The sequence below is a fragment of the Terrapene carolina genome, unplaced genomic scaffold (genome assembly GCF_002925995.2).
Source record: "Terrapene carolina triunguis isolate 2854851 unplaced genomic scaffold, T_m_triunguis-2.0 Scaffold210, whole genome shotgun sequence".
Taxonomy (NCBI): Eukaryota; Metazoa; Chordata; order Testudines; family Emydidae; genus Terrapene; species Terrapene triunguis.
The window spans coordinates 21,187,850-21,197,670 of record NW_020664561.1 but is presented as its reverse complement, the minus strand read 5'-3'; the positions used below and the strand labels follow the sequence as shown (position 1 = coordinate 21,197,670).

Here is a 9,821-nt window from a genome sequence, read left to right as displayed (position 1 = left end):
TAAGCCCTTTCAGAAACTTGGTAGTGTGCTCCTTGTACTATGAGCTTGGAAGCAATCATTGTAGGTGATCTCCCTAAAATGTAAACTGGTCCATACCCACCTCAAACTAAAAGTGACACACTTGTTGTAAGATTAGCAAGTCCTCCCTCTTGGAGCATAGTTTTACTAACAAAAAGATAGTTTCAAACTAGCCCACATGAATCCCAAATGAAAAACCAGCCTGAGCAGAGGCCAAAAGGAGCTGGACTAGCAGCAGCTGAGGACACATGGCAGATACCGAGTAATTTCTAACAGCGAAAAGGAAGCAGACAGGCTCTCTCAAATAAAAGGCTGAGCAAGGCTGGTTGTTGACCATGGAGGAGAGAGGGCCGTTGATTTACGGATATCAAATATGGAGTTGGGGGATTAGGGGGAGTATCCAGAGAATTATAGACCTATGATAATGGCTATGGGCTATTAAGAATGGAATACCTAATACAGTAACGGCAGGATGGGTCTTAGTGTGTCATACAGGAGAAGAAAGAGTCAAGTAGAAGAGACAGCTAAGAGATAACATGGAGGATGTGCCACTGCAACCACTATGCAGCACCCAGACACAAGGGGGCGATAATGCCACACCTATTTGTGTGAGAATTGTGTGTAGGCTGAAAGCAATTTACCAACATTGGAATTTGGCCAGGACACAAATGTATCATTCCTGTTTGTGCAATGCATGTCTTGGGATCTCTACAAAGCCTTTGCAAACTAAGGGGGTTACATTTGCTCTGGATGCTGGGACCTCAACAACACAATATGCTTCAATACAGTGCTGGGGCATTAGGTCGGTACAGATGGAGAAGGCCACCTACAACATCAGCAACTCTCCCTTTAGCACCTAGATTTCTGTTGGAGATTTCCCAAATGCATACAGATCACCAATGCTTAGTTTGTCAGATTGGACGTGATCACAGCCTGATGTTTTATATTGGAAAATATTGATTTAAAAGAGACTTGAAAAGCTTTAGTTATAAACAGAATCACTTATGATTTAGTGTATGTGAGAGAGCTTATAATTAGTTTAGACATTAGAACATGTAACGCTCAGGTGAAAACTGGTAGTATCTTATCTTATAATTGGGGATAGCACCCCTCATTAATCCAATCCATTACCCAAGAGAAGGATTTGTATTCTGTTTATCCAAACTAGCAGCATGCCCTATTCTTTTAATGAACAGCTCACAGTAGGCCATTGTTTCCCCTCTAGGTTTTATATATGAAAGATTTACAAGAAATGTTTTCATTTGGATACGTTTGTTGTGTGAGGGCCTGACAGTGATGTAAACAATCTAATTATAAAGGGGCAAAAGCTACACTTTGAATAGTGCAGTGAACAGGCAGATCAGGTGAATCTGCCAAAATGTGAGTGGCATGAAATATAGGGCTATCCATAATAAACGTCGTACGGCGCTGTGAAAACACAAGTCATGCAGAACTAATCTAGGTGTTTATTTTCTACCATCTGCACCTGGCTAGCCAGATTTATGAAGCTGTTCCCAACATGACTTATTAAACAAAAGCATTCCATATCTCTCCTCTAAGGTTTAACAACCTGCTTTGTATCTTACTTTATTAATCCAAGAGCATTTGGGCACAAAATGCACAGTAGCTTAAATACTCCTGGATACAATTACAACTATCCTTGGAGCCTTCTGAAAACTGATGTATTTTTTGTGTAATCAAATGTAATGTGCATGTGTTTTTCTTTACACTTGAGACTGTTTAGCTGATTAACTGGGCAATGTGCTGAATTTTAGCTTGTGAATTATAGAGTTTACAATACGGTACAGTAACTATCATTCTAAACCGCAGCACTTTTATTTCTAACACGGATGGTGGCTTCCCTTGGATAGTGGTGGATGTTGATGAGGATGTGGAACTAGTCTTCCCTGGCTGGTAGGAGAAGGACAAGAGGTAGCTAATTTCCCATGGATTGTGGTAAGTGAGTGGGGTCCTAGGTTTCTTCCCCATAACGGCTTTTTAAATTCCAGACAGACTGAGGTGAACTAAAAGTGGCTTTCAATTTTTTGACATAAAGCTGAAATATTTCACCGGGGAGGTGGAGGGTGGAAAGTATTTTATGTTCAGCTCTAATATCTGCATAAGAACAAACTACCATTCTTTGTAAGGAAAATTCATCCATTGGCTGATTTCTTCTGTTCTTCTTTTACCATTTGAAAACATTAATAAACCAGAAGGAAGTCTCTTCTACTAAATCCTTAGTCTCCCTCTTTAATGTATTGAGTCATTGCTGTCAGTCTGAAGGCCTGTGTTTGAGTTTCTGATAGATTTCTGATCCAAGAAACCTGGGATATGAATCCCTTTCCATGTGCATGTAAACTATTCTCTGAGCTTCATCAAAACAGGATTGAGTTGGTTCTTGAATATTCCTGATAATAGCTTCCCTTGCAGGACTATCAATGTTAATCTGAAAAATAAAACAATATTAAAGAAAGTTACAACAAAAATACAGAGGAGAAAAATAGGGTACTGCAAAGATGAAGCTTGGTAGGCTGCAGCCTATGCCTTACATCCATATGATCAACTTTGGCACCATGTTCTCTATGTTGAAAAGGAGCTACAGGAGAGAGATTATTAAGAAAAATAAAAATCTAGTATTTAAAAATCTTGGTATAAAAGTGTTCGCCTCCCCCCACTTAAAGTTAGGTTCCTATATCTATTTATTTATCTAAATTGAAGGCCTGTTTTTCAGACATTCTGGCCAACTGAAATCAGTGGGAGCCATTGGGTGCTCATCACATCACTTTTGAAAATCAGGCTTCTGAAGTTACGGAATATTTTACAACAAATATTGTACATCAATCCTGATTAGGAAATGGGTTATTGTGTAAGAGACTCAGGAGTCAGATGAGGATTTGCAGTGGATGAGTGGAAGCTTTGTGGATGTCTAAGAGCTTAATCTACTGGTGGTGTTTACCTTTCTGATAGAAAGGTACTTCAAACAAAAGTTGAACCTCACCATAATCTAGGAGATTGACCAAGGCAATTGCAGTTCAACTAAACATTTTGTACTTAGATTTGCTCTGTTAAGTTGCACTTATTGGAGACTGAAAGAGGAGCTGGAGGCATGTGAATTAATGAGTGTAACCGTTGATGTGTGGAGACCTTGCTGTACCAAGGGTGTTTTTTAAAGTGCAATCTACTCATTCCCTAATACTATTGCATTTTTGTTTTGAATACAGACTATGTTGAGATCACCATCAGCTTCCATTTTAAAAAGAAAGTTTCAAGCCCTCATGTTTGCAGAGAAAAACTTGAAAACAGGAAGCGTGTTCCCAAAGACTCAAAACCAGAAGGCAAACTAAGAATTCACAATTTATTATTTAAAAATTTTGTTATGCTGATCTCATGATTTTGAGAACTGACTCATGATTATTCAATGCTTGAGGCTGTCAATACTGATAAGCAAAAGGGAGGTTATCTGTCTCTAAGCATGTGTATTTTTTTTGTACATTTGTGATTGAATTTCCTATAAATGCCCATGAAAAGCTCAAATAAAAAAACAGCAGGCAGGCCAACCAATCCCTCCTCTCTCTTTCTCTCACCCTCCCCCCCCAAAGCCTCAAAACAAAAAAACTCTCAAACTCCTCATAATGTTTAAAATAATCCCATGAATTTTTGAGCCAGTCTCATGAATTTTCAACTTTCAGGGGTGACTCCAACCTTAGCCTGGCATCTGAGAATCAAACTGAGCTCTTTCTAGCCCTCACATCTCCAGCAATTTGTATTGTGCATTTTGAATTTAGTTAACAATTCTGTTGCTGAAGCATGAGCCAGAAAAAAATCTAGCCTCACTCTACCAGTGCTGTTTTGGACCTGCAGTGGTAATGAGTAAAAAGGAGATTAATTTATTTTTGTCAGTAACGTGAGAAGATATGATTCTGAAGACACCTAGAAATGATCTGCTGGGTGTCATGTTTATATAGTGTTTTAACAGAAAAGAACCACCCTTTAATATTAATCCCTGTTCATACAGCCAAATGTGGTCTGTTTTTCCTAAAAATTGTCCATGTTTTTATTAGAGAATTATTAAGGATTGATTTACTGAAGTAGCTTAACCATTTGGAATGAATTACTTCCATTTTTCTTACTTCTTCAGTGCTTTTGGGAACTTGATGGTCTTTTAGCATGCTTCTGCCAACTCTCAAAAGGGATGGAACTGGGTAGAGATTTCACTTAATTTCCAGGTACTGGACTAAGTAAGGGTCACATTCAAAGTCTACTGAAGTGTTTGGAAAGACTCCCATTGGCATCAACAGGCTTTGTACAATGCCCTAAAAGTATGGACCCCTCCCCTCCCCAGGAATTTAGTTCTAGACTCTGTTCTGGCACTGACTCCCTCTGTGGCCTGGGGCAAAGAATTTTACCTATCTGCCTCAGTTTCTTATCTGAAATGAGGTTAAAAATACTTAATTACTTGCTTCACAAAGGTGCTGTGAAGATGATTAATCAAGTAAACATCTTTACACTGCTTTGTACAGTGAGTGCCATTGCCAAGTATTTATTGTTGCATTTTGCAAGCTGCTGCTTTCAGTTTCAACAGATACCACATGCATGTTTTTAATATAAACAGGTGTGTGTGTGTGTGTGTGTGTGTGTGTGTGTGTGTGTACACACATGGGAGGGAAGGACAGAGCAGTTCTTGCAATGTTAATTCACCTCTTTAGGCGCCTGGGGCTGAATGTAATTTTTAAAAATTCTCCTGGCCACAGAAATCCTTTTCCTCCGTGATTCAATCTTCTTGTAAGTTTCACATGCAAGCCAGAATTCAATGTTCTCATCACTGTATTCTGTCTTCAGGTAGGTCTTGTAGATTATAGGCCCATCTGAAAATATTTCAGAAGTCAAACTTTATAAACTATAAATGATAGCATTTAGGAAGATAATTGTCAAACAGGTTTTGCTTAGCTCTGAGTGAAAAATGACTAGACGAGGATTATGGACCAGTTTTGGTACTTTTTCTCATGTTGAATAGTTTCTGACTCCACAAGAAATCCTACAGAAGACAATGGGGCTACTCATGCGATAAGGTACTACCCATGGTCAGTATGTGTATCACAGACTACTTCAGGGGCGCTGGAACAATTTTTATAGTGGGGGTGCTGAGAGCCATTGAACCAAACTGTAAACCCTGTATATAATGGAAACCATTTCAGTCCAGGGGGTGCTGCAGCACTCTTAGTTCCAGCACCTATGGACTACTTTTAAATCTTCTGGCCCTTTTTGTTTTATATTTACATAAAATGTGAGACTGTTAATAGAATGGTTTTAAAAGAATATTTAGGGGATAACTGGCCACTCAATGTGACATATAAAAGTTTCAGACTTCAATATTCATTTTGTACATGCTCAGAACTCCCTTAACATCAGTGAGAGCTGCACATGTGCAGAAAGAGCAGAATATCAAAGAAAAAATTTCCTCTTCCTTTGGTTTAAAATCACACAACACGTATACATCTGTTATAAGGGTGATAATTATTTTAAAAATTTAGCTCTACATCAGAGTGAAAAACATCTAAACATCAAAAAATCATGATCTAACTGGGAAAAAGGGAAGGCTTTTATAGATTCATAGACTTTAAGGTCAGAAGGGACCATTCTGATCATCTAGTCCGACCTCCTGCACAACGCAGGCCACAGAATGTCACCCACTCACTCCTGTAACAAACCCCTAACCTATATCTGAGCCATTGAAGTCCTCAAATCATTGTTTAAAGATTTCAAGGTGCAGAGAATCCTCCAGCAAGTGACCCGTGCCCCATGCTACAGAGGAAGGCAAAAAACCCCCAGAGCCTCTGCCAATCTGCCCTGGGGGAAAATTCCTTCCTGACCCCAAATATGGTGATCAGCTAAAACCTGAACATGTGGACAAGACTCACCAGCCAGACATCCAAGAAAGAATTCTCTATAGTAACTCAGATCTCACCCCATCTAACATTCCATCACAAGCCATTGGGCATATTTACCGCTAATAGTCAAAGATCAATTAATTGCCAAAATTAGGCTATCCCATCATACCATCCCTCCATAAACTTATCAAGCTTAGTCTTGAAGCCAGATATGTCTTTTGCCTCCACTACTCCCCTTGGCAGACTGTTCCAGAACTTCACTCCTCTGATGGTTAGAAACCTTTGTCTAATTTCAAGTCTAAACTTCCTGATGGCCCGTTTATATCCATTTGTTCTTGTGTCCACATTGGTACTGAAGGTAAATAATTCCTCTCCCTCCCTGGTATTTATCCATCTGATGTATTTATAGAGGGCAATCATATCTCCCCTCAGCCTTCTTTTGGTTAGGCTAAACAAGCTGAGCTCTTGGAGTCTCCTTTCATAAGACAGGTTTTCCATTCCTCGGATCATCCTAGTAGCCCTTCTTTGTACCTGTTCCAGTTTGAATTCATCCTTCTTAAACATGGGAGACCAGAACTGAACACAGTATTACAGATGAGGTCTCACCAGTGCCTTGTATAACGGTACTAACACCTCCTTATCTCTACTGGAAATACCTCGCCTGATGCATCCCAAGACCGCATTAGCTTTTTTCACGGCCATATCACATTGGCGACTCATAGTCATCCTGTGATCAACCAATACTCCGAGGTCCTTCTCCTCCTTTGTTACTTCCAACTGATGCGTCCCCAACTTATAACCAAAATTCTTGTTATTAATCCCTAAATGCATGACCTTGCACTTTTCACTGTTAAATTTCATCCTATTACTTATACTCCAGTTTACAAGGTCATCCAGATCTTCCTGTATGATATCCCAGTCCTTCTTTGTATTGGCAATACCTCCCAGCTTTGTGTCATCCGCAAGCTTTATTAGCACATTCCCACTTTTTGTGTCAATGTCAGAAATAAAAAGATTAAATAAGATTGGTCCCCAAACTGATCCCTGAAGAACTCCACTTGTAACCTCCTTCCAGCCTGACAGTTCACCTTTCAGTATGACCCGTTGTAGTCTCCCCTTTAACCGATTCCTTATCCACCTTTCAATTTTCATATTGATCCCCAACTTTTCCAATTTAGCTAATAATTCCCCATGTGGAACCGTATCGAATGCCTTACTGAAATCAAGGTAAATTAGATCCACTGCATTTCCTTTGTCTAAAAAATCTGTTACCTTCTCAAAGAAGGAGATCAGGTTGGTTTGGAACGATCTACCTTTTGTAAAACCATGTTGTATTTTGTCCCAATTACCATTGATCTCAATGTCCTTAACTACTTTCTCCTTCAAAATTTTTTCCAAGACCTTGCATACTACAGATGTCAAACTAACAGGCCTGTAGTTACCCGGATCACTTTTTTCCCCTTTCTTAAAAATAGGAACTATGTTAGCAATTCTCCAGTCATACGGTACAACCCCTGAGTTTACAGATTCATTAAAAATTCTTGCTAATGGGCTTGCAATTTCATGTGCTAGTTCCTTTAATATTCTTGGATGAAGATTATCTGGGCCCCCCGATTTAGTCCCATTAAGCTGTTTGAGTTTGGCTTCTACCTCGGATGTGGTAATATCTACCTCCATATCCTCATTCCCATTTGTCACCCTACCATTATTAAGCTCTTCATTAGCCTCATTAAAGACTGAGGCAAAGTATTTGTTTAGATATTGGGCCATGCCTAGATTATCCTTAACCTCCATTCCATCCTCAGTGTTTAGCTGTCCCACTTCTTCCTTCTTTGTTTTCTTCTTATTTATATGGCTATAGAACCTTTTCCTATTGGTTTTAATTCCCTTTGCAAGGTCCAACTCTACATGGCTTTTGGCCTTTCTCACTTTATCTCTACATGTTCTGACCTCAATAAGGTAGCTTTCCTTGCTGATCCCTCCCATCTTCCATTCCTTGTAGGCTTTCTGCTTTTTCTTAATCACCTCTCTGAGATGCTTGCTCATCCAGCTTGGTCTACAACACCTGCCTATGATTTTTTCCCCCTTTCTTGGGATGCAGACTTCTGATAGTTTCTGCAACTTTGACTTGAAGTAATTCCAGGCCTCTTCCGCCTTTAGATCCACAAGTTGTTCAGTCCAATCCACTTCCTTAACTAATTTCCTTAATTTTTTTAAGTTGGCCCTTTTGAAATCAAAAACCCTACTCACAGATCTATTTTTGTTTATCCTTCCATTTAGTTTAAACTGAATTAGCTCATGATCGCTCAAACCAAGATTGTCCCCTACAATCATTTCTTCTATGAGGTCCTCACTACTCACCAAAACCAAATCTAAAATGGCATCCCGTCTTGTTGGTTCAGCAACTACTTGGTGAAGGAATCCATCAGCTATTGCATCCAGGAAAAACTGAGCCCTATTATTATTACTAGCACTTGTCCTCCAGTCTATATCTGGGAAGTTAAAGTCTCCCATGATCACACAATTCCAATTAGTATTTACTTAATTAAAAACATTAAAGTGGTCTCTATCCATATCCAAATCAGATCCCGGTGGTCTATAGGACACCCCAAGCACTATCCCAGGGGAGGCTCTAGTAGCTTTCTTCCCCAATGTGATTTTTGCCCAGACAGACTCTGTCTTATCCATTCCATCACTTATTTCTTTACAGTCTACCTCATCATTGATATACAATGCTACTCCACCACCTTTGCCTTTATTTCGGTCTTTCCTAAACAGCACATACCCTTCGATATCTGTACTCCAGTCATGACTACTATTCCACCATGTTTCTGTTATCCCTATAATATCTGGTTTCACTTCCTGCACCAGTAGCTCTAGATTCTCCATTTTGTTACCTAGGCTTCTTGCATTAGTGTACAAGCATCTTAATTTTTGCTGTTTGGCTTCGCTCACATTCTTTACCTGATTAGGCATTGATATTCTACTGCCAGTATCACCTATTAGACTGGGATCTACACTACCCTTCCTCCTTATGTCTGTTCTCCTACCCACAGCTGTATCCTTTCTTACTTTGTTTTCTTCCCTCTCAATGTTAAAATCCGGTGTGGAGATTACCTGTACATCTCCCAACCATCTCCCCCAAATTCCTAGTTTAAAGCTCTCTTAATTAGTTGTGCCAGCCTCCATCCTAGAAGTCTATTTCCCTCCCTACTCAGGTGAAGTCCATCCGGAGAGAACAGTCCTCTGTCCATGAATGCCTCCCAGTGGCCATACATCCCAAAGCCCTCCTTATAGCACCACTGCCTGAGCCATCTGTTGAGCATCATAATCTTGTCACACCTTGTTGCCCTTCTCTAGGAACAGGCAGAATCCCACTGAAGATCACCTGAGCCTCAAATTCCTTAAGCGTCTTCCCCAGCCTTGCATAGTCTCCCTTGATTCGTTCCAGTAAGAATCTAGCTGTATCATTTGGTCCCACATGAAGGACAATCAGTGGATTCTTTCCCGCTCCCGTTAGGATCCTCTTCAGCCTCAGGTCCACATCCCGTATCTTCGCACCCGGCAGACAGCACACCCTTCTGTTCTCTGGATCAGCTCTGGTTACAGGCCTGTTTAATTCTTCTCAGTAAGGAGTCCCCAATCACGTAGACCTGCCTTTTCCTGGTGATGGTGTGATTCTCCGGTCTATCCCCTGTTCCCTCTGGCTGCAAGTCTTCTCGATTCCTATTCTCCCTTGCAGGGCCGGCTTTAGGCCGATTCGCCCGATTCCCCGGAATCGGGCCCCGCACCTAAGAGGGCCCCGCGCAGTCACCCTGACGGCGGTCGTCTTCAGGGGCCCCACTCTCCCGGCTGGAGCTCCAGCTGAAGCGCGGCAAGCCCCGCGGCCCCGCTCTCCCGGCTGGAGCTCTGGCT

General features: G+C 40.7%; 1 protein-coding gene across 1 annotated transcript in view; it reads right to left on the bottom strand.

Moving 5' to 3' along the window:
- Positions 1–2,290: 2,290 nt before the first annotated feature.
- LOC112125197 (regulator of G-protein signaling 13) overlaps positions 2,291–9,821 on the bottom strand; it is a 17,911-nt gene continuing 10,380 nt past the window's right edge. The window contains exons 3-4 of the mRNA XM_026655701.1: positions 4,717–4,883; positions 2,291–2,464 (exon numbers count right to left, since the gene is read on the bottom strand). Coding sequence (XP_026511486.1) covers positions 2,291–2,464; positions 4,717–4,883 — 341 coding nt within the window. The remainder of the gene's footprint in view (positions 2,465–4,716; positions 4,884–9,821) is intronic.